Source organism: Stegostoma tigrinum, chromosome 27 (genome assembly GCF_030684315.1).
Source record: "Stegostoma tigrinum isolate sSteTig4 chromosome 27, sSteTig4.hap1, whole genome shotgun sequence".
Lineage (NCBI taxonomy): Eukaryota > Metazoa > Chordata > Chondrichthyes > Orectolobiformes > Stegostomatidae > Stegostoma > Stegostoma tigrinum.
The window spans coordinates 33,728,579-33,754,726 of record NC_081380.1 but is presented as its reverse complement, the minus strand read 5'-3'; the positions used below and the strand labels follow the sequence as shown (position 1 = coordinate 33,754,726).

The 26,148-nt window shown below is 39.3% G+C and overlaps 1 protein-coding gene across 7 annotated transcripts in view; it reads left to right on the top strand.

The window, feature by feature from the left end:
- The first annotated feature begins 5,137 nt into the window (after positions 1 to 5,137).
- Positions 5,138 to 26,148, top strand: part of synrg (synergin, gamma) — a 108,392-nt gene continuing 87,381 nt past the window's right edge. For all 7 annotated transcript variants that reach the window (XM_059655271.1, XM_059655269.1, XM_048557106.2 and 4 more), the window contains exons 1-6: positions 5,138 to 5,231; positions 13,638 to 13,678; positions 20,886 to 21,019; positions 21,628 to 21,758; positions 22,417 to 22,522; positions 24,568 to 24,679. In XM_059655271.1, the coding sequence (XP_059511254.1) occupies positions 5,164 to 5,231; positions 13,638 to 13,678; positions 20,886 to 21,019; positions 21,628 to 21,758; positions 22,417 to 22,522; positions 24,568 to 24,679 (592 nt within the window). In that variant the 5' untranslated portion in view covers positions 5,138 to 5,163. The remainder of the gene's footprint in view (positions 5,232 to 13,637; positions 13,679 to 20,885; positions 21,020 to 21,627; positions 21,759 to 22,416; positions 22,523 to 24,567; positions 24,680 to 26,148) is intronic.

The window sequence follows — 26,148 nt, the reverse complement described above, 5'->3', positions numbered from 1 at the left end:
TGTTTGTAGATGCGCTCTAGAAAACCTCCTATCTGGATGCATCACAGCTTGGTATAGCAACTGCTCTGCTCAAGACTGCAAAAAAAATTACAGATTTGTGTAAACAGCCATTGCAATCCATCATGAAAACTAGCCTTCCTTTCATTGACTCCTCCCATACTTCCTTTTGCTTTTGGAAAGCAGCCAACATCATCAAAGGCCCCCCAGTTATGCTGGTTATATTCTCTTCCACTTTCTTCCACCGGGCAGAAGATTCAAAAGTTTGAAAACCTGTACTGATAGATTGACGAACAGCTCTTTCCCCACTGTTATCAGACTAATGATCAGACCTCTTATGCATTAGAGTTGATCTTTCTCTGCACCTTCTCTGTAGCTGTCACATTGTATTCTGCATTGTTATACTTTAAAGAAGGTTTGATTTGTCTGGTTAGTACAGAAAATAAATACTTTTCACTATATCTCAGTACATGTGACAATAATAAATCAAATCAAATTAAATCTTTCTTAATACATTTTATTCATCAATTGTGATTGGTCACCTTCATTTTTCCCACAGAATTGAAATATTTTGTGGGCATAAAAAAAATCCAATCTAAGAAGAAAGACAGGAGATGTTTCGACAATATTTCCATTCTGGCCATGTTTGTCCCTTAGTCAATATCACTCTCCCAGATAATTTGGTTATTATCATATTGCTGTTAGTGGGATCTTGCTGTGTGTGAAATGGCCTCTGCATTTCCAACAACAGTGACTATATTTCAACAGCATTTAACTGGCTTAAACACTTTGAGATGTATAGTATTTGTGAAACCTACTCTATCAATGGGGAGTTGATAAAACCACAAAAGCACCTATGCATATTATTGCATCCTCACTCCCCTCATCATCTGTACCCAGCCACTCCATGGAAGCAACTGATCCCATCAGCAGTCTTAATTCCACGGTAAAATTGAAAGGCCCACTTATGGAATCCCAGTTTTTCTGGAAAGACTATTCTCTGGTGAACAACTCTGGTTTTATGCTCACAGGACAAGTTCACTGAATCTTACAACTTAATGTTGTGGGTCTGTCAGCCAACAAGTCTCATTAGATGTCATTCCACCCAAAACCCCTTTTAACATCATTTGCCTAGAACTGACCCATACTGGAGCTGAGGAAGGAGTTTTTTTTATTACAGCAATGATTTTAACCTACATTACTACTCCCCTTATGCTAAATACAGTTGTACCAGAAGACCATAAGACGTAGAAGCACAATTCGGCTATTGGGTCAATAGAATCTGTTCCACCGTTCGGTTATTCCTGATAGCTTTCTCAAACCTATTGTCCTGTCTTCTCCCTGCTACTCTTGATCCCCTCCCTTTTCAATCAAGAACCAGTCTACTCCCTCTTAAAGACACACAATGATTTGGCTTCCACAGCTGTCTGTGGCCGTGCGTTCCACAGAATAACCACCCTCTGACTGAAGAAGTTCCTCCTCATCTCAATTATAAAGAGTAGTCCCTTCACTCTAAGACTGTCCTACTAGTGGAAACAACTTCTCTACTTTCACTCTATCAGGCCTCTCAGTATTCTGTAAGTTTCAAGATTCCCTCCCCCATCCTCCTAAAAGCTATTCAACATTGCCAATGAAGCCCGTCTTGACATCACCCAAGTTCTGGTATACAATTCAGGTTGGCAGTTTTTATCCTGCAAAAATGTCAAAGTTTGTCTCCAAGTGTAAACATCTCCAAGTGCCAGCTGGGAACAGCAAGTTCTGCTAATACTGCCAGCTTTGTGGGAGATTTCAACAGCCATTGCAGTGTTTAGGATTACTCAGTGTCAGACGGTGATGGTAAGCAGCTCCCACAGTACACCTCCAGAAACAATCTTATCCTGATACATCACCTGAAACAACAGGGAATGTTCTATTCAGCCGGACGCAGTTATAACTACTCACCTGACTGGGTGGTGGCTCTGATCATTTAATGGATTTCCTCACCAGCAGAGTGTCCAGTTCTGGACAACTCCCCACAGAGTCAACACAGGGGACCACTCATACACAATGTTCGCTATCTTCCACTTCTCTACCATTGCATGGAAGATTTGATAGTTCTTCTGTAAAGCAGATTGGTGAATATACAGTGGGGCTTTGGGCAGCACAATGACTCAGCAGCTAGCACCTCTGCCTCACAGCGTCAAGGACCTGGGTCTCATTCCAGCCTGGGGTGACTGTCCTTTTGGAGTTTGTACATTCTCCCTGTGTCTGTGTGGGTTTCCTCCCACAGTCCAAAGATGTGCAGGTTAGGTTGTCTGGCCATGCTAAATTGCTCTGTAGTTTCCAGAGATGTGTAGGCTAGATGCAGCAGCCATAGTAAATATGGAGTTAGAGGGACTGGGTGAGGGACTGGGTCTCGGTGGGATGCTCTTCAGACGGCAGTTGCAGACTCAGTGGACTGAATGACCTCTTCCCGCACTGTGGACATTCTATGATATCATTGTTATCATTTATCATATATGTTATTTAAAACTATGCATAAGATGCCTATGGGAGAATTAAATAAGGAGTTTTGTGGTGCCTTTCACAAAGCTGCTTGTATCAGCCTACCTTTATCCCATGTCTTGATAAGAGAATTCAGTGCCCCTAAAGCAATGTGAATCACTTGGTGACCCTGATAAACAGACCAAGACAGGGTCCCTTGATACTGCGCATCACCCCAGAAAGGAGGGAATGATAGGAGGGTTCACTTTCACTCAGTGCAGTCCCAAGTGCTGGAACCTCATTGGGTACCTTGGAGCAGCCATAAAGTAACCCGCACCAACTTGACTATCAATCACCCTGAACCATGTTGCTAGATACCTACTCCATGTAGCAAGGACTCTGTTGGAAGCTGAACAAGACACTAATCTGCAAAGAATTGGAAAAAAACAATGCCAACAAAATGCAGAGCATGGCTGTCCTGACCCCTTCACGATCACAGAACTTGCAAAGTAAAACAGTGAGATATGACAACTTTGCACCAAAATTTTTAAGACTTATGTCCACTGTGCTAATGCTTGATTTACTTAGCTCTCCACAAGAATCAAACTTATTCAAAAAGGTGCAACAATGAAAAAGTCATTCCAAAATATAGAAAAGATCTCAGCTATTAACTGATTTTGCTACATTTTTGCATGTTTTCGATCAATGAGTATCTTGTCCTCTGATGCATGTCTCCAGAAGGATAGACCATCCTGGATGTCAACCAAGCTGGTTTCCATAAGTGGCACAGCACATGTGATCAGCTTCTGACACCCACCAGATACAACAGTTCCAAAAGACCATGAAGACAGGTACACTGCTACTAGACCTTACAGCTGCCAAAGTCACAGAGTGGACTGCTCCTTAAACCATCCAGAGTTCTTCTAACCTGGTCAGGACCATTGTTAAAACACTCCTTCACAAGAGGCAATTTGGAGTGAGGAGGTAGTAGTGTTTTGGTAATGTCACTGGACTAGTAATTCAGTAATCCAGATTCTAATGCTCTGGGGACCCAGTCAAGGCTAGAATGTAGGAGCAGGGATGTTGAACTGCTGAGGCTGAATAAGGCTCTGGCCAGACCACATTCGGAATGTTGTGAGCAGTTTTGGGCCCCATAACTTAGGAAAATATGATGGTCTTGGAGGGGTTCCAGAGGAGGTTTGCAAGAATGATCCCAGGGATTAACAGCTTGTAAAATGAGGAGCAGTTCAGGAATCTGGTCTGTGCTTAGTGGAGTTTAGAAGGATTGGAGGGTTCTAATTGAAACTTACAGAACACAGGCCTGGATAGAGTATATGTGGAGAAGATGTTTGCACTATTAGGAGAGGCCAGGACATGAGGCACAGCCTCAGGGTGAAGGAATGACCCTTTCAATTCTGTGCAACTCATTACTGTGGAGGCCAAGTCATTGTACCTATGGTATTGAGGAACATATCGGCCATGGCTGAATGGTGGAGCAGATACAATGGGCCAATTGGCCTGATTCTGCTTCCATATTTTACGGTCTTATGTATTTGAATATGAACATGGTGAAATTTAAATTCAGTAAAAAGATTGTGATTAAAAGCTAACCTGATTGTGACATATAAGCACAATTGATTGTTATACAAACCCAGCTGCTTCACTAATGTAAAATAGAAAAAGAAATCTGCCATCATTACCTGGCCTGGCCTACATGCACTCCAAACTAACACAAATAATATGACTCCTAACTAATTTTTAAAGCATCTAGCTAGCTTTTAAGTTCCATGGCAATTAGAACAGAGAATATAGAACACTACAGCGCAATACAGGCCTTTGGCCCTCGATGTTGCGCAGACCTGTGAAACTAAACTGAAGCCCATATAACCTACACTATTCCATTCCATTAGGATTGGGCAATAAATGCTGGCCTAGCTAGCAATGCCCACTTCCTATGAACGAATGAAAAAAAATCACCTTGGACAAGGGAGAAATGCATGGAGACATCTGGCCAATGGATACCGCATGGCTCAGTGTTAATCTAATCCTTTTCATACAACCTATCAACAACCGCATCTTGCAAGTTCAACGATGCTGTAACTTCTGTTGTGCCATCAAAGTCTATCCTCTGCATCCTGGATCAGATTCTTAACAAAGATACCACTCTATCAAAGTCTTTCTCAATTTTAATTTTCTTGCATTTTCATATATTCAATTTTCCTGTCCAGCCCAGACCATGCCACAGCACCAAGAACACACAATTGCAAAGATTATGTTTCGCTTTAGTAAGAATAGGGGCTGTCTTTGGTTGGGATGTTTGAAAACGTAACCATGCATCATTCCGCCTGATTGAGAGAAAATAATGAAGCAGGAAGGGGGAAAGGAGGCAGCTGTTCCCCCTCCCACCCAAAGGAATAAGAAATAATATAAAATAAAACAAAGAACTGCGGATCTTAAGCATAACCTGCTGGAGCCTCTCAGCAGATCTGTGGGGGAGGAAACAGGATTAACATTGCGGGTTCAATGAAAGAGTGAAAGATGACAGTGAGTTGTATTCAGAGAAATTGAAAGTGCCTGGGGAATGTTGCAATGAGCCTAGCCCAGTCAGGTTGATACAGCTGGTGACAGGTGACTGGGCGTTGACCTTTTGTGGGGGAAGGAGACCCGGAAGTAGTTACTGGTTGACAAGGAGCCGAATCAAAGATGGCGCTGCGACCAGGCGGTGGCGGCGGTGGTAGCAGCAGCAATGGCACTGGCGGTAACGGCAGTGGGTAAGTGTAGAAACATCGACTTTCCTCGTTTCTTTATTGGTATAATTATTATAAATGGTGAACGAAATCAGGAGATGATTTATGAATGGCTGGGCGGCCGGCTCGATTCATCGCGGAGCCGGTGGCCGCCTCTCTGCCTTTAAGATGATGCTGAGCAAATGGGGTTAGTCTGGGTCAGTGAGCAAGAGCCCGTTTCCCTCCCTCCCTCTGCCTTCACGCACACACACTTTAATATTTACCATCTGATAGCCTAGATACCACCGGACAACTCTTACTTCTGATTATCTGATCTTTTAAATTATATTTCCATTGAGTCGATTGTTTCCTTTATAAATGGGTAAAGGCTGATCTCCGCACGATTTTATTTTACGTTTTAAACTTTCTTCTCTCTCTTACCCCTCCCCTTCCACTTTAATTTTGTGTTGATCCGTTTTATTTTTCTAAAAGTAAACCTTAGGTGGATTGTTGCCGAATGGAAGTACACGCAGATACCCCTTTCCCCTTATTTTGAGCCTGTGAAGTTCTGCTGTCTGAATTGAACGGGAAGCTGCACACTGAATAATTCATGTTCCCTGAAGGAGATCGTGCTTCATGTATCTTTCATCTCACCCTATCACCTTTCATCTGACCCAGCTAAATTAGGTGGACGTTTCTTGATCGAATTCGATCTTCAAAAAAAAATTGAATTGTAATTCCCTCTTTCTGTATCTCGTGTGTTGTCGGGCAATAAAAGTATTCATAAACTCCCTTAATGTAGCTGCAATGATCTTTGCAGTTTGCAGTATGCCAGTAAAAAGGCAAGGGGGTAAATGAGCTTTGATATTATTTCACTTCCCAGTGAGTGTGTGTATGTGTAGGAAAAGAATAATTATACTACTTGTACTCAGCAGATTTGGGTGTACCTTACTTTTAATTTTAGGCACACCTGGAATGGAAAAAGTTGACTTTGTGGGCCTTTTGGTCTCTGCCATGTATTCTGTTTTGTTGCATTGGTTGGTATTAAAAATTAACATTACAAGAATTTGCAAGTTGTGATACTTTGAAGGCTGTTTAAAGTTGCTGACCTTTTTACATGTGTGCAATAGTGGCAAACTATTTAGCACAGTACTTATGGCTTTGAATAATTACCCCACTCCCCACTATCTCCAGAAAAAAAGACTGCTGAGTAACTGCAGTAGATTCCAAAGTTGACCAAATAATCTTGTGATGATTGAATACTTGATTTTGTCCTTACTCTCCCCTCTGCAGGCATGTTATGATTCGATCTGTAATTTGTGTTACTTGTCAATCAAGTAGATGAATTTTACTATCTTAACTTTGACGCATAACGAAAGTTGACAAGTACTTGATTGAGGGTTGCTAAAAAAATTTTTCACTTCCTCAATATATTTAATGTTTTAAGAATTCCTGTTAAATGTGACTGTTATTTAAAATGCAGGACTGGCAGCTTAATGTTCCAGGGTATAGATGCTATACGAAGGATAGAAAGGTGGGCAAGAGAGAAGGGGGTTAGCGTTGTTCGTTAAAGAACATTGCATTTGACCTAGGGAGGATATTCCTGGGAGAATGTCCAGTGATCTTATATAAGTAGAACTGAGAAATCAAGGGATGATCACCTATTTGGGATTGTACTGTAGGATCCCAAATAGTCAGTGGGAAACTGAGAAGCAAACATGTAAGGGGATCTCAGATATCTGTAAGAATAATAGGCTTGTAATGATAGGGGATTTTAACTTTCCAAACATTGACCGGGGCTGTTGTTAAGGGCTTGAATGGAGAGGAATTTAAGTGTATACAAGAAAACTGTATTACTCGATATGTAGATGTACCTATTACAGAAGGAGCAAAACTTGACCATCTCTTGGGAAATAAGATAGGGCAAGTGACTGAGATATCAGTGACAGATCACCTAGGGGCCATTGATCATAATTTTATTCATTTTAAAATAGTTGTGACAAAAGATAGAACTGATCTAAAAGTTAATGTTCTAAATTGGAGTAAGGCCAATTTTGATAGTATTGAGTAGGACCTTTCAAAAGTTGACTGGGGAAAGCTGTTTATCGGCAAAAGGTATGGTTGGAAAATGGGACACCTTCAAAAATGAGACCACGCGAGCTCAGAGACAGTATGCTCCTGTTAGTGCGAAAGGCAAGGCTGGTAGGTGTAGGTAATGCTGGATGACTGGAGAAATTCAGGGTTTATTCAAGAAAAAGAAGGAGGCATATGTCAGATGTACTTATCTGAGATCAAGTGAATACCTAGATGAGAATAAAGGCTGTAGAACTATATTTAAGCGTGAAATCGAGAAGCCAAAAGGGGGACATGAGATAGCGTTGGCATGCAAGGTTAAGGAGAATCCAAAGATTTTACATATGCATTAAGGAGAAAAAGTGACTAGGAAGACAAAGGTGATCCTTAAAGATCAACAAGGCTGTCTGTGTGGAGCTGAAGGATATGGGTGAAAAGCTAAATGAATATTTCATTTCAGTATTTACTGTGAAGAAGGACATGGAAACTAGAGAACTTAGAAATAAGTAGTGATATCATGAAAAGTGTCCATATTACAGAAGAGGAGATCTGAAAGATCAGCATAAAGATAAATCAATCCCTGGGACCTGATCACGTGTGCCCCAGAACTTCATGGGAAGCGAGGGTAGAGATTGCTGGGCCCGAACTGAGAGACTTATATCATTGACGGCTATGGGTGAGGTGCCAGAAGACTGCAGGCTGGTCAATGTGTCATTATTTAAGAAAGGTGGTAAAGAAAAGCCAGGAAACTATAGACAAGTGAGCTTGATGTCAGTGGTTGGTAAATAAATGGAGTGAATTCTGAGGGACAGAATTTACATGCATTTTGAAAGGCAAAGACTGTTTAGGACTAATCAACGTGGCTTTGTGTGTGGGAAGTTGTGTCTCACTAACTTTGAGGTTTTTTTTGAAGAAGTAACAAAGCAGATTGAAGGGAGAGTGGTAGATGTTGTCTATATGGACTTCAGCAAGGCGCTCAACAAGGTTCTGTGTGGTAGACTGGTTAGCAAGAAAAGATCACATAGAATCCAGGGGGAGTTAGCCAATTGGATACATAATTGGCTTGGAGGTAGGAGACGGAGGATTGCTTTTTGGAATAGAGGTCTGTGACCAGCAGTGTGCTACAAGGATCGGTACTTTGTCCACTGGTTTTCATCATGTATGTAAGTGATTTGGATGTTAATGTAGGATGTATGGTTAGAAAGTTTACAGATGGCACCAAAATTGATAGTGGCAGACAGTGAAGAATGTTACCTCGGTACAATGGGATTTTGTTCAGATGGACCAATGGGCTGAGATGCGGCAGATGGAATTTAATTTAGTTAGATGTCAGGTGTTGCATTTTGGTAAAACAAACCAAGGTAAGGCTAATATATTTAATCGTAGGGCCCTGGGGAGTATTGCCAAACAAAGACTACAGGTGCATGGTTCCTTTTGAAAGTGGAGTCACAGGTTGATAGGATGATGAAGAAGACATTTGACATGCTTGCCTTCATTGGTCAGTTCAATGAGTACAGGAGTTGGAACATCATGTTGTGGCTGTAAATTGGTGAGGCTACTTTTAGAATACTGTGTTGAATTCTGGTCTCCCTGCTATAGGAAAGATGTTAAACTTGAAAAGGTTCAGAAAAGATCCACAATGATGTTGCCAGGATTGAAAGGTTTGAACTATAAGAGGAAGCTTAATAGACTGGGGCTTTTTGCCCTGGAGGATCGGAGGATCAGGGGTTACCTTTATAGAGGTTTATAAAATCATGAAGGGCATGGCAGGATGAATAGTCAAGATCTTTTTCCTAGGGTGGGTCAAGTCCAAAACTTGAGGGCATAGGTCTAAGGTGAGAGGGGAGAGACTTGAAAGGCAACTGAGAGGCATCTTGTGCACGCAGAGGGTACTGTATGTTGGAAACAGCTGCCAGCGAAGGGTACAATTACAACATTTAGAAGTAATCTTGAAAGGTACACGAATAGGAAGGCTTTAGAGCGATATGTGCTAAATACTTGAAATGGCACTAGATCAGTTTAGGACATCTGGTTGGTGTCGACAGGTTGTACCAAAGGGTCTGTTTCCATCCTATATATCTCTTGGGACCCTATATAATTCTAAGCCTTTCAGTACACCCCTCAAAGCATCGTGATCTTTAAATTTAAACTTACTGATTTACACTTGATAATATTGCGATTGTCCTTTTGATACAGTTCCCAAAGGCATATTGAGCACAGGCATATTAAATAAAATTGTACATATGACCTTTTGTTAAAATAGTAACATTTAGACTTTAGCTTATCAGTTTTTTTTATTGGACATTTGATTTTTTTATTTGAAATACACTCCCCTTTCCTACTGGTGAGATTTCCTAAATAAAAGTACTGAGACTAGGTACTTGAATAATTCCGGGAGCACCATTGCTGCTACTAATTTACACAATTTCCCCTATTTTGAACAATACGGGAAGCTTTCTTTATGGTATTGACCTTTTCAGACAGTGAAGCATGGATGTCATGCAGAACTGACAGTATTGTTGAAATGCTGTGAACCATTTTAAAAACATCTTATATTGACCTTCCTTTAAAATTAGAGCCGAACAAGGGAAGCTGCACAGATCTTCAGAGCAGTCTAGGTTTTGTTATTATTCATCTTCAATACTTGTAAAGATATATAGAGGGATAATTGTTACATTGTAAAACAGCTGCATTCAGAGCAGGTTTCCAACAGTAAATTATGTATATGTAACTTGGTCTGTGTAGAGAAGTGCAGTGTTTGTGAGTAAGGATTACTACTTAATTAAGATGTAGATAAGAATTAGCAGAGACCTGCAAAGCATTTGTGATTATTATCCTAATGCTATTAGTAGGAGTAGAGTGCATTCTTAAATTCCAGCCCATTGCATTCTCTGTTCCATATAATCTCTCTTTAACCCATATCCAATCCCATCTTTATCATCTGGTTAATCAACTATATTTATGACGTTTAATCACTCGTTCAAGTTTAATGCAGAGCAGTGCTAATCTATTAAATAAAATATAACCAAAAGCAATTGCTATTTGTATTATTATATTTTATACATACAACCTTAAATTCTGACTTGAGTACTATTTCATTTTTGATATGTTGTGAGATGCCTTTACTGTCATTGAGAATTGAGCCAATTTCTATTCCTATCTTTTTGGCCTGGTTTATGCAATGCATTTTGATCTTTGCTGCTGGGATTTAATGGGCATCAAAATAAACTTGGGCTCCAAAGCTTAGTGTTGTGGTGCTTAAGGAGCATCATGAAGCCTTCTATTTGAATTCCACCACAACCAATTAGTGTCTCACCAATATTGCCTGTCCCAAAACAAATATTCCAAGCAAAAAATAGCTAACATTGTGCAACATGGCAAAATGACTATAGGAGCTCCTTTTATGGATGTAATAATGGGGCGAATATTGAAATTTCTCAACAAAACTGCTCAGTTGAGTTTCTCTTAGTAAGAAAATATACATTCAAGGCAGATAGTGTAATTTAGTCTATAAAATAAAATGAAAAATTGCTGAATAAACTCACAGATCATCGGGCAGCATCTGTGCAGAGAAACTGAGTTAACATTTCAGGTCGAGGTGACCTTTCGTAAATGAAATGTTAATTCTGTTTCTTTCGCCACAGATACTACCTAAACTGTTAAGTCTTTTCAGAATTCCAGCATCAGCAATATTTTGTGTGAGTTATTTTGTGACTTCTGGATTTGGTAGTTGATAAAATACCAGCTGTCCTGAGTATTTCTGGTGAACCAAAGGAAGGAATTGCCACTGTTATTCTGAGCATTTCTGCCTGTGGTGTTGACCTCAGTCGTATCCCTAAGCATTTTGCCAGCTTTTCGCCTCAAAATTTGTCCCTTGAAGAGACAGTTTCATCATTAAGGAAGGTTGACATAGCCTGTCCGTATTATCAGTCTTGTAATTTCGTCCTCGAGTCCTTCAGATGCTTGTCTCTTTCTTTTCTGGTCAGTACTGCCTTCTGGTTCACGGTTGAATATGAGAGTTGACTGCACTTCTTAGTGCATGGGTCAGTGAGATTAGTGCTTCCATTAACCTGTTTCCCATCCTTCTGTTTGGGTAAGACTTACAAATAGTGATGGATCGAGACAGGTCCACATGGTGTTGTTTGGAGATGAGTATCTAACTGAAATTGACCATTTTTGGTGCATATTATGAAGACATTTAATCTAGAAACAACAGAAGTGGGATTTAGAGGAAAATATTGAATGGAAAGAATGAAGTGTTCAAGTAGAAATCTGCTGCTGGCATTTTCACCGTGTTTTAAATACATTTGGTTAATACTCTATCAAGTACAGTCTTTAGTGAGATTGGGATGGGTTAATGTGGCAGATGTTCACAAATCTTTGTGTGACTTAAAAGTAAAGAAACATGGGAATAATAAGACATTCGTTTTAGAAGCAAAAGTCCTTCACCAATCCAAAATGGTTCACAGCCAATGAATTACTTTCAAAGGCTATTAGAGAAAACACTGCAGGCAGCAAACAGTAAGGTCTCTCACTCACAGCAGCAAGGTAATTTACAAAATATGTTAATCATGATGTTTGCCCATGGATAGTTATGGCGTGGATATAGAGACAACTATCATATCTCCTTCAATAGTGGCATGGGATTTTTTGCATATTTATCTGAGAAGACAGAAGGAGCATTTCAAATCTTATCCAAAAGATAACAACTGTAACAGTGCAACAGTCTTCTCAGTACCACACTAATGTGTAAGCCAAAATGATGAGCTGAAATAGGGCTTGAACCCAATTCTCTGTGATTTAGAATTGAACTGCTCCCACCGAGCCAGCAGTAATGCAATTACTCTCTTTCAAAGCTATTATGAGTCACATTGCATGAGTAACCTTGGTGCATTTTTGCAGTTTACATGTCACTTCTGGTATTAAACTCAATGGTTGATTATCCTTAAAAATGTACGTCTTGGATGCCCTGTTGAACTCTCAAGTATGAGTCACAATGTACTCTACTGCAGAATACCTTACAGTCTTAAGTGGAAAAACCTGCTTCACTATGTTTGCTACTGATCTCTTCTTCCCAGAGCTAGTGCTATCACTCTGCAGGTTTGATCCTTCAAATTGTCCTTAACTGATGCGAGTGAACATCTTATCAGCTAGCTTTCTTGTTCCAAATATACTCTCCTAATGCAGTAGTGCCAAGAATCTTCTGTCAGAAATGTGTGTTTGGGTAGCACAAGATGTGGTTATTTATGCGACGTGCAATACTTACATCCTGAAGTAATAAAATCCTTCTGAAGATATGGCAAACTCTTGGGATGATGGGAGCATTTACTTCCAGATTTGATATGAATATGGACATGAATAAATGTATCCTTGAGGTCTCTTTCTGTCTTCCATAACCTCCCAAATAATAAATTGCAATGCAATGCCATACTGAGCAAGAGATGGCCAGCTCATGGTTCGCTGCCAGTGTTGTGTTTTGAATAATTGATACGTGGTACACTTAGTAGCTGAAGAGGTACATATCCTTTGTCAAAACATTTGTTGGTTACTACTGCTGCAACTTTTCTAATGATCTGTTTGAGTTCAGGAACTTATAATGTGGTGATATCCTAGAAAGCTTCCTTTGGCCATAAAACATTGGGGCTTAAAACAAAGCTTCAGCTGATTCACAGTAAAGCTTTATTACAGATTCCAGTGCTGCACAGCCACTCAAGATGTTTAGGCATGACATTAATTTTTAAAAGAATACCATGGAAGATGTGGCATTTTATGGTGGGCGTAATCCTCACTGCTGCCTAAAAAGGAGCAAAACGATTGAGTTTTCCATTGTATTAAAAATACTCGTCTCTGGAACACCGATATAGTAAGTAACTTCTTAAAAAATGATTTCTTCTTTTTTGTTTTGCTGTCATTTGTTTGTGATGTTAACATAATATGTGAAGCAGTGACATCAGAAGTTTTTGTTTGCACTGAAAGGTAAGTGGGCGAGGCTCCAGACTCAATTTTCAAAAGAAGGAATAGAACTATCCGGCTCCCAAATGAGCAGCCTTCTCAGCCTTTTCCACAGAGATGATACCTTTTGTGAAGAGTCATCGCAAATTGCAATATAGTAACAGCCCATTCTGACCGTAATGTCTATTCTGTCACTTCTGTCCTTCCTCTGTATGTGATTTCATCGTCCTGCCCATATATTTTACAATTCTTCCCTTTCAAACACCTGGACAGTATTTCAATGATCATTTATTTGTGACAGAGAATTTCAATCCTGGTATAAAGATTTTTCTCTCATTGGAATATAGGTTTCAGGGACATCAGTTTTAAGCTCTTGTCAGTGAAAATCTGTTTTGCTAATTTTATTTTCTTCTACTTTGGTTACAGCTTCATGTTCCCAGTATCAGGGGGATTAGTTCCTCCCCAAGGTATGTATGGCAATATTGCATTCTACCATGCATATCTTGATTCATTTGTGTTCTAGCCCCATTTGTGACTCATTAATGTTATTACATCGCATTTATTGCCTTGACTTTAGTTTGCATGAGTTTCTTTGAACGCATCATTGTAAGTTCCAAATGAGCTCTGTCGAGTTTAATGTACAGAACATATGAAATGTTTGAAAAGTTAAATGCACGAAAATGTACGAAAGAATACAACACCTGTGCTTCTTTATACCTGTGCTGTCATTCACCCAGAAGATTTAGCGTACAGCTGTAGTTGGTTGTAATTTGGGTGATGAGTGGATGAAGCCATCTCAATCCTTCCACTCCCACCTTTAAAAAGGTAAAAGATCAGACCTCCTTTTGACGTCATTCTTATTTGCCTTCCTTTATTTCTCTTATAAACCCCATCCCCCCACCCTACCCAAAAAATGTCATTCCCACCAGCCTGAAATTTATGGACATTACAAAATTTGGTGTAGGCAGGCACAAAGCCTGATGCACTTCGAGACTTTTCTCATGCTCACAGCTGGCCACAAGTTTCATACGCAGATTAAATCCTCTCTAAACTGATATCATAGAATTCCTACACTGTGGAAACAGGCCCTTTGGACTGTGGAAGGAAACCCATGCAGACAGGGGGGGAATGTACAAACTCCACGCAGACAGTAGCCCGAGGGTGGAATCAAACCCGGGTTCCTGGTGCTGTGAGGCAGCAGAGCTAACCATTGAGCCGCCTCAATATATAATTCTATTCAGTATTGCTGTTGGGTTAGCATAACACAGGCTAATAATTAATTTTAAATTGTAGCAAATCACTTTCTATTAAATACATATTTACCTCAGAACCTGAGTGATATTTGCAGCACTAGACCACAGTGTATAATTAGCTAAAACTGCTTGTTCTAATTTATCCATAGGTAAATAATAAGCCAGAGAATGGAGGTAACCTGGATGCTAAACAGCAGACTGATTAAATCTGAACTTGCAACTAACTGGGTTGGCAGTGTCTTCGAACTCTTCCCAACAAGATCTTGAAATCACAGTTACTTGTACTTTATGTGAAAGATGAAGCATATAGAATCTTAATAGACTGAAAGAGAAGCCCCATAATTGAAAGGATTCTTTTTACATTGAAACTGTCTTTTTGAAGATGACTTAGTCATAGCGCTGTACAGCATGGAAATGGACCCTGTTGTGCATCTTGTCCACGCCGACCAGATATTCTAAACTAACCTAGTCTGATTTTGGCCCATATCCCTCTAAACCCTTCCTATTCATACACCCATCCAGATGCCTTTTAAATATTGCAATTGTACTAGCCTCCACCACTTTCTTTGACAGCTCATTCCATACATGTACCACCCTCTGTGTGGAAAAAGTTGCCCCTTAGGTCCCTTTAAAATCTTATCCCTCTCACCTTAAACCTATGCCCTCTAATTTTAGACTTCCCCATTCTGCAGAAACGACCTTGGCTATTCACCTTTTCCATGCCCCTCATGATTTTATAAACTTCTATAAGGTCGTCCATCGGCCTCCGACGCTCCAGGGAAAATAGCCCCAGCCTATTCAGCCTCTCCCTATAGCTCAAACCCTCCAACCCTGGCAACATCCTTGTAAATCTTTTCAAGTTTCTCAACATCCTTCCTATGGCAGGGAGCCAGAACTGCCTGACCAATGTCCTGTACAGCTGCAACATGACTTCCCAACTTCTATACTCAATGTGCTGACCAATAAAGGCAAGCGTACCAAACGTCGTCTTCACTACCCTGTCTACCTGCAAATTCCACTTTCAAGGAACTGTGAACCTTCACTCCAAGGTCTCTTTGTTCAGCAGTACACCCCAGGACCTTACTATTAAGTATATGCATCGTACCCTAATTTGTCTTTCCAAAATGCAGCACTCACATTCATCTAAATTAAGCTCCATCTGCCATTCCTTGGCCCAATGACCCATCTGATCAAGGTCCCATTGTACTCTGGGGTAACCTTCTTTACTGTCCACTGCACCTCCAATTTTGGTGTAATCTGCAAATTTACATTTGGGTATTTAATTTAAGTTTGAGGCAACCAGATTTTTTTGTTGGAAATAATAACTGTTTTACTTTCTTCCCTGTATTGTAGTGAGAACTAAAAAATACTCTTAAAAAGAATTGCTTCAGTAATTAATTATTAACCAGATCCTTTGCCCTGGCCCCTACAATATATAGTTGTGTTATGATCCAGTCAGTTTGTAATGTTGCATTTTAAAACAAGATGTTTTCCAATCTTTCTTCCTTACTCCACAGTTCTTACTCTGTGTAGGGAGTAGCTCCATTCTGAGGTCAGGCAGTGATTGCCCTGCAAATAGGCTGCATCATCACCATTGAGAACAGTGCCTGTATGCTTTAACTTTCTGCTTGGGCCTGTTGGAAAAGCAGTTGGTGCCATGAATGCTGGGAAGCCACTGAACCAAAGATACTGAAGCTAACTAGAATACCTAGTGATACCAGATAGCTCAGGATAGGGAATGACTTTCAAGACTTTAGAGTGGGTTCTAGTCCATACCCTCCATCCTTCTTTCTGCCAAAATTCCATGGATTCATTAAATTTAATTGTTTCCCTTCCGTGCAGAAAATAATCAAAACATCATCTTTCAACAAAATCACTTTTCATGTTGTGGACTTCTAGTTACCTTTCTGTGCTGTCTTCAACTGAGCTAATTTTTTTTTTCAGTAATATTGAGGGGTGAACCTCATTTAAGTGGCACATCGGGAGATTTTTGTCATTCAGGTGTTTGATACTATGGAAATCTAATGTAGTCAACGCCATGATCTTGGGCACAGGGTATCCATGTGAGTTCTTACTTAGGTGAAAAGGAGCAAGCTTTCACGTTTATTCAAAACGTACAATATCGGCAAAGCTCTGCTTAGTTGCACATCTCTCTTCACCTGTTTTCAATGCGAGATCTAAATTCTGTTTTGCCCTGACTTCTTTCTATGTCATATTCTTCCCCTTTCCCTGAGATGCTGTCTCTTTGAAGAAGTGCTGAAGTGCCTCATTTCTGTGGCCACTCTTCCAGGCTGTGCACAAATGGTGAGGTGACAAGAGTCTGCTTTTCAGTAATTTAAGGCATCAGTACCATTTTGATCCCGCCCTTGGGGAACTTTGCTGTGGCACTTCTTAGATATTGATTGGTTTTCGGAGTCCTGGATAGGTTTCTTATGGATTTTCAAGTTAGTTCTAATAACCTTTCCATAGTCCCAGCCAAAATCAGTTAACTCAGAAGTACACTGACTATTGCATCAGTGGCAATCTGATAGCTCAGCACAAACTGGATCAAACACGGTACATTTCTCAACTATTCTAATTTAATGACTGAATCCGAAGATAGCTTGAATAGCAGAAATTCAATCATTTAGTCAAATTGGTTTGCCATATTTCTGATGCTGTCTAACTCAGATGAGGTCAGTCTTTACTCCTCTCAAGAAAGGTTTTGAAAATTCTCGTGCAGAATTAAATTCTGTGGTGTGCTTATTTGTAAAACGTCTCCTTTTTGTGTGTTTAGTAGAAAATACAAAGTTGTTGTTCTCTCAAAATATGCGTGAACATCTAATGTGATAATGACTCATTTTAAATTGGAGAAGTGAGGAATATAATTGCCAAACTAATTATTGTCCACTATTCAATTGTTCTTTATTTAAATTTTCAATGGATTGTTTAACTGTCAGAGTGACTATTGGTTCACACAGAACAGATGCATCTATCTTTCACTATGCCAATATTTGGAGAACTGGTAGGTCAGAGGAGAGGAGCAAGGATGACTGTCAAGAAATAATAAATAAAATCATCCATTTTGTATTCTGTATATTACTGTGAAGACGGCATCAAAAAACACTTTCAAAACATGGGTCCCAGAAAAAAAGGACAGAAACTAATTGACATTCGAAACTGCACTGTGACAGATGTAAGCTGCTCCATTAAATTCTAGGTAAATGCATATTATAATCTATGGATAGTCTTCAATGTACTCGGTCTTTGTACATCTTAAAAATGCAAGACATATAGGTAAACAGCTGAAGGAAACTGTTTTTGTAGAATGGGTGAGCTTTTTGCCCAGCACCTGTAGTTTCAGAGAAACTATTCCACCTTGGGGTTAAATGTTTGCACACACACATCTCGGGGAACAAATGATTTCTCTACTTCTATGAATTCTGGGCAAAAAACACTCCATTGAACAAAAAACTGGGAACTGCAGCAGGTAATATCACCTGATAACGAGAAGGTATTGGATACACTGTCTGTCCTTAAAAGTTGATAAGGCCAAGACTAGATGAAGTGCATCCAACAATATTGAAGGGAATGAGTGTGGAAAGTACAGAGGCAAGGCTACAGTTTTCAGTCTCCCTTAGCCCTGGGAATGGTGTCAGAGGATTGGAAAATTATTACACCTTTGTTCAAAAATACATGTAAACATAAACCCAGCAACTACAGACCGATCAATTTAACTCCAGTAATGAGCAAACTTCTGGAAGCAATAAACTGGGACAAGATTATTTGTCTCCGAGGAAAATATTGGCTAAATAAGGAAAGGGAAGTTATATTTCACTAATTTGCAAGAGTTTCTTGAAAAGGTAACAATGTTGATGTGTTGACATTGAGTTCCAAAAGTCATTTAATGCAACAGCACACAACAGGCATGTGAACAAAGTTGTAGCTCACAGAGTAAAAGGGATGGTAACAACACGAATATGAAATTTGCTGAGTGGCAGAAAAGTATGTGTAGTGGTTTGTGATGCATTTTGACTTGGAAGAAGGTTTGCAATAGAGTTGCGAAGGGGCAGTGTTGGAACCTTTGTTTTTCCTGATGCTTCATAATGATTTAGACCTGAGTACAGATCATGATTTCAATGTTTGTGGATGATACAAAATTTAGAGGCTTTGTGAACTGAGAATCGGATGGTGTAGAACTTCAAAGATGATATATCCAAGTGGTGGAATGTGCAGATAAGTAGCAGATGAAATTAATTGCAATGAATATAGTGTGTTTCATTTTGGTTAGAAGTACATAGTGGGACAATGTAAGATAAAGAGTGCAACGGTAAAAGAGGGTGCATGAGCAAAGGAACACGTGCATGTGTCATTGAAGCTTGCAGGATATGTTGAAAGAGTGGTTAATAATGCATACAATATACAGGCCTTCATTTTTTATTGCATTGAGGACACAAACAAGAGGTTTATGTTGCAGTTGCACAAGATGCTCGTTCAACATCAGCTGGAGTATTGTGGCCAGTTCTGGTTGGTGAACTTTAGGAAGGACGTGAAAGCATTAGAAAGGGTGCAGAAAACATTCACAACAATGAGGGATGAGGAAATTCAGTTATGAAGTTAGATTGAGACTGTTTTTCTTGAAGAAGGCTGAGTGTATCCGATAGCAGTATTCAAGATCATGAGGGGTCTAGACAGAATAGATATTGAAAACAGGAGAGCAGATTTAAAGTAAATGACAAAAGAAGCTAATTTCTTTTTCACACAGTAAATGATTAAGATCTAAAATGCACTGTCTGATAATGCGGCTGAAGTAACTTCAGTCAAAGCATCCGGGAGCAAATTAGACTGTAATCCAGAAAGGAAGAATGTGCAGAGTTACAGAGATACGGTGGGAGAGTAGCCACTGCAGCCATAACAGGCTGAATGGCCTATTTCTGAGCTCCAGCAATTTTGAGATTTATTCTATCAAATTAGTAAGCTGCTATCAGCATCTACACCTTCTCCCTCCCCTACCTATACGTTAGTTGGGAGCACAAATAGGGAGCAGGTCTCTCTCTGTATCTATCTCTGTCTCTTCCACCTTCTTCTTCCCTCCACTCACCTGTCCCAGATAATCCCATCATAAATACAGTGTACATTCTAAAAAGAAGAACACCTACACAGAAAAAGGCATTTCAGGACCTTTGTTGTCCCTAAATAACAGGTTTCACTGTACAGTATGTAAGCATGTGCTTTGGAGAGAGATTATTTAGTGTTACAGACTAAGTGACGACTTCTCACTGACACAAACAGGAATATGTGTTTTAAGCCAGTGATGGAAAAAAAATCATCATTGGGGATGGGCCTATTTTGAAAAAAAAGCATACAGTGATGCTAGTTTGTCCTAGTCACCAAATGGGAATCAGAACAGCAAATCTTTCTTCTGTGGTATATTTAATGTAAGCAAGAACCATATGGTCAAATCTCAGCACAGCAGATAAAGTAGTTCTCAGTAAAAACTAAGAGGATCTTTGCAGGTAAATCAGAATATTGTTATCAGTGACTGTATCATGGTGCATACCCTATGATTTTTCACTGGTTGCAACTGTACCAACAGGCGATGCGTTCTCACTTACTAAAACACAGAGAATATTGTGGAAGAGGGGCAGACTTCGAGGGCAACCATCACCATGATTGGCAAAAACATTTTCAAGTGTTCCCGTTTTTTGCTTGCTCTTTAGTAATTCTTGCAGGGAAATGTGAATGTTGAATTAGAAAAGAAGTAGGCTCAGTGAGCTACTGTGATCAAAGTAAAGCAATACAATACAATGTCAATTTGCATGTTAACACACATTATCAAGGCTCAACTATGTATGGTCAAATGCTGTGAAGCTTAAACTTAACATGCATTGTCACATTTAGGGGTGGAAGTGAAAGGGTAGAAGGAAAGGAACAGATAATACAGTTTAATTTTGTTCACTCAGGCCATAGTTATTAAGTACAGTGCCTTGTACTCATTACTAGGTCCCTGTATTTGCATATTTCATTGCTGACTATGTTATCTGTCAATAGTTAAATTAATTGTATTGAGGATATTTGTTGGTTGCATACCGAGCCAGTAAATACTATCCATGCTTGGAAAAACATGTTGGTACTTTAAACATTCTGAGAACTAAGTTTTTGTGTGGGGTAAAATTGTAAAAATACTTTGTGACAGGTGATATCTTAATTTGTATGTCATGAATGACTGTGTAGCTTGTGATATGCCACAGTATATTACAGCTTTAAAGAACGTTTTTGTAGCATTTAGCACAATGCAATGTAGTTACACAGCCGTACTAAGCACTGGAGTGTTTCTGATGACATTCTACTAATTGCTGTGTTCTTTAGTTTCTATCTTAAAGCTGATTTTTTTTTTGAGATTTAAATGAAGATTTTTGTTTCACTCTGTGTGTCTGCATAGGAATGATGTCCATGCAACAGCAGCAGCAGCAACCGCAGGGATTCCCCATGGTACCTGTGATGCAGCCCAACATACAGGGCATGATGGGAATGAATTTTGGTTCACAGATGCCTCCAGGAGCAATACCCATGCAGGTAATTCAGTGACTATTTGCCCTATACAAAAAATATGTCCTTTCTTATTCGTATGCTAGGTACAAAGTTATAGAAGAAGAAAATCTATTAAATACTTTTACTGATGCTTGTTTTTCCTTTACTGTGACCACCCACCCACTCAAACTGGGGAAGGTCGCAGTGACATTTTGTGACTGTACGTTTGTTGATGCAACAGATCCACCCCCTGCTGTGTAATACTGTTCAGAGTTAGTCCTAGGATAGAATACTTTATTTATTGACTCACATAATTTAAATGCATTATCAAAATGAATATAGGTCTTGTTAATAGACGTTGCAATTGAATGTTTATTTAAAGGGTACATTTAGATATCAATTGATTTCCCATTTGTTGTACAATGTGTGCTTAATTATTAACAACTTGCTCAAGGAATTATTGAGCTGCCATGGCGATGTTTCTACCACTAGACATATTAGGCAGTCTTATTGAATAAGAAATAGAGGATACAAGAGAGATTAGTAGGTCCTGCACATATATCGAAACAGCAAGGCAAACAAGTTAGATTGAATGCCCTGTTTTCTTTCCGTTCTTGTTCAGAAATACTATTTGAATATTTTGTTCCCTGTAGAGTGGAATGGCAATGGGACCAATGCCACCAGCCGGAATGTCATTTATGCCACAGCATCATTACATGGGGATTCGTCCTTCTCCGCCACAGTACACTCCAGATATGCAAAAACAGTTTGCTGAAGAGCAGCAGTAAGATGGTTTTCTGATTCTGAATTGATTTTCGAGTTGTGATATAACTTACTGTCTTTTCTTTAAAAATGTTCAAAATTAAGCTATAGTTTTAGTCAACTTTACTGGAAGTGATTCATCATTCTTGAAGATATCGAACATCGGGTTAGCTGCTTTCAAACTTGCAAATTCTTACTTTGAGATTTTCTAACTTCTTTCTTAAATCCAGCAAATACAAACATAAAAGGCAGCAGCAGAGCTGTAAAAACGGATTATCAAATCACTTGTTTTATTGCAGCATGTAAATGATTAAATATTTCCCTAACTGCCAGTGAGTATTTGTATCTCTCCTCAATCCTCTGTGTATGCCCAAATATTACTGGTTGTAATATGTATCAGGAGAATTTCTACTTGTGTTCATAGCCGTTTGTACTGTCCAAATGTCGACAGTACTTGAGAATAATAAAATGGTGAGAAATTCTTGATCTATGATTGAAATATTTGTGTTGAAATGAATGACATTTTGATAAGGTATTTCAATGCAGGGTAACCCCAGTTATTGTAATTTAAACAATTTTATCATAAAATGAAGAATAAGAGATAGGTTAGTGAGAGATGTTTGCAATATCACATTGATCATCCACAGATATTGAGAAATTTTTTACTTATGTTTCTTTAGGAAACGATTTGAACAGCAGCAAAAGATGATGGAAGAGGAGCGAAAGCGACGGCAGTTCGAAGAACAGAAACAAAAGTTGCGTCTTCTGAGTAGTGTGAAGCCTAAGGTATTTCACAGCACTATTATACATGTGCTTTTATTCCAGATGGTTCAGTTTATTTTCCAAGAAAATGCTTGAGTCTTATCTCGGCATAAATAAAAGCTGCATATTTCAATCTATTGTAATTTATGATTAAATTATGTTCTGTGTAACTTGATGTACAGTTCTTTCCAAAGAAGGCTTGTTGGATTGGGTTGAGCTGAGACAAGAAGGCTTGGAACGAAGAGAGACTCAGAACTAGGTTTGATTACTGTGAAGAAAAACACATTAGAATCTTCAAACATTTAAAAAGACATACTCTGACGACTTAGCCAGTTTGATCAGTGAGTAGAGCTCAGGAAGGTGCTGGGTTTTATATTCAGATTGTCCTGTATTAACTGAACTTTTAGAGGGTGACAGCAGGGTTGATGCAAGTAGGGTTGATACAATTAGCCAGAAAGTTAGCAAGTGAAACATAGGATAAGGTTCTCAATTCTAATTAACTCCTTTTAGAAATGTATGCGTGAATATACAGTGGACACAGGATGGAGCTTGGCAGTGATGCTAATCATGACTAGTTAGACTGCTGTTACTTTTTGAAATTTACACATAATTTAGTCATTTGGCTCAGTACACCCAAATTTACAACCAACAGCTTCAATGAAATGTAGTCATTCATAATTATAGTCTGGGTTTTACTGTTGGCTGTGAATAAGGAATGGCAGCTGTTTGATACACTCACATTAGCCCATAGACTTTAATTGAACTGGAACTTAAGAGTTATTAGAAAGCCAAACAGCATGGCTTCCTCTATGAAGAATCTAGGACCTGACGAACAGGGTATTAGAGTATTTAAAAAGCATACTTTGTATGAAGTTGTTTCTAATTTTTAAAAAATTCGTTAACATGGGCATTGGCTAGGCCAGCATTTATTGCACATCCCTCATTAGGTTAAGTGCCCCTTTAAAGTATCAGTCAGATTGCTTTGGGTCTGGAGTCACACGTAGGTCAGGCTGGGTAAGGGTAGCAAATGGCTTCCCTGAAGTACACTAGTGAACCAGGTGTGTTTTTTCCATCAATTGACAATGGTTTCATGAACGTGATTTGACTCTTTAATTCCAGATTGATTCCAACTGTCAACTTTTAGAACAAAAACTTTAGATGCTACGATTCAAGAATGGAGTTGATGGTTATAAGGATAGATAGATTATCTAATTGGCACAAAGTGGATTGTGTTTATTGAACCATACACAAGTATAGAATGTAACTTGTCACAGTTAAGTAGTGTATTAGATTAAATGAATAGCGTGAGGTTTTTTTTTCCCTAATCAGAAATGAGAGCTGTTGATGACTGTGATGCACCTTTCCAGTCAAGAAATTGGGTGAATCAGTGAGAATAGAAATTGTACATCATTTTAGAGTGATCAAACTTGACAGGCTAACTTTATTTTCATTTTCTATAATTCAGGGTTTATTTCATTGCCTTTTGACTTTCTCTGTCATGCTGTGCTTTCTAGACTCAGAACATGATGGGCAGTCTGCTTGACAGGCCTCTGCCAGTGCAGCTATAAAATCAACTGCTGAGAGTTGAGAGAGTAGCCATATGTAGTCTTCCTGACTCTGAGGGGATTTCTGCTTATTACTGCTCCATGGCTGAAAGTAGGCAGTTTTTTTTTCAGTTTCAAATAATAGAGAACAATACCAGTAATTCTCCTCCTCATCTCATTATAACTTGGAAAAGATTGATCTGTAATCAGTACTCCACAGTTTCCTTAGGCGTAGACATATATTTCCTCAGATTTTTCGATTGCCTGTTGTTTTGTCCTCTCCCTGAGGAGAAAATAAGTCTTTTGCTTTTTCATTTAGAACATCTGCAAAAAGACACTAGAATGTCAAGGGTATTAGAAAACATACTTTACGTGAAATTCTTCCTAGTTTTCTTTTTACGTTTTAATTAAGATAGACGAAAAAGGTAATTTTCTTTGTTTAGAAATACTATTTCTAGAATTAATGCCATGGCTTCATTATCATTTAAAACAAATCCACCAATTTCTGTTTCATTCTGCTTTCAGCTCGGGGAAAAGAACCGGGATGATGCCTTGGAAGCCATTAAAGGAAACCTTGCTGGATTCACAAGGGATGCAAAGATGCACCCAGGCCCTTCTTCACTTCCTAATAAATCAGGTAACAGTACTTACATGAAGGAATAAAACTTCCTCCAATAGCAAATGACTCACATGGTTACAAGTTTCTAGAATCTGATCTGACAAAACGATGCTCTTTTCCATGAGATAAATTGTGAAAAGAGCTTTACTGACCTTAAATAAAATAATCATTCTTTCCTTCCCTTCCTTTCCCCATTACCCAATGCTCAGGCATATTCATCTGGTACTGAGCAGGAATCATTTTCTGCTGCTCATCAGCCTATGGTAATGAATAGGATGTTGATTTGTCTCTTTGCAGACCACCTCTTACTGAATTCCCTTGATTGGATTTAATGGGAATTTTATGCTTCCCATATTCCGTCAGATGCTCATTATTGAACAGAGAAGGTGTGGTGCTTAAATTTTAGGTAACAAGTAGAAGATATTTATCAGCCAATGACTTAGCAAGGCAATGAGAGTGCACTGAAAGTTCTGTCTAAATTACAGTCTTTTAAGGTCTGAGGAAAAAAATGGTTATTGATTAACTAAAGCCCTTTAAACAATAAATTGGAATTTTAACTATGCCATGGACAAAATAACTTCATTTTGATCTTCTCATTGTAGTTGGAAACTCTTGGAAACAAACATGTTTTAAAAATAGCAATTTGTTCCGTTTTTGTGACCCCCACCCCCAACAACCTTGCACCAGTACCCAACTGCAAAGGTCTTTCTCACTGTGCGACCTACTACTGGTAGTCTGGCTTCCTGACTTAGTTTAGATTAGCTTAGATTTCCTACAGTGTGGAAACAGGCCCTTCGGCCCAACAAGTCCACACTGCCCCTTGAAGCATCCCACCCAGATCCATCCCCCTGTAACCCACACACCCCTGAACACTATGGGCAATTTAGCATGGCCGATCCACCTAATTTGCACATCTTTGGACTGTGGGAGGAAACCGGAGCACCTGGAGGAAACCCACGCAGACACAGGGAGAATGTGCAAACGAACCTGGGTTCCTGGCGCTGTGAGGCTGCAGTGCTAACCACTGAGCCACAGTGCCACCCTTGAGGGTTTACCCCTCTGTTTACCTCTGTTAAGCCTCTGTTTACTCCTCATCCCCAACCATCCCAATCTCTGCTCTCTCCTGACCAAAGAAAGGTTGTTTCAATGGCCTATTTGAAAAATTCAGTGATTGTTGTATTACTCAGCCATTTAGAATATGAAGGTCCAAGCCCTGATCTCTGGTACATGTTCAGTTAACAGCCTTCAAGTGGACAGTGATGGGAGCACAAAAATTGGGCTCAGCAGTTATGACTAGCTGAAGAAGTACCATCTGTTTTCCTTTTGTGGATGTGTGTGAGGCATGAAGTAACCTCCGAAACATTGAATTTGCCACTGCCGAGCTGGATCAAAAATTTTGATTTGAAGTGTAAACCATGGATCTATATTCCAGCATTTTTGATACTGTTTATAATTTTAAACACAGGCTGCCCTATTAATACAGATTT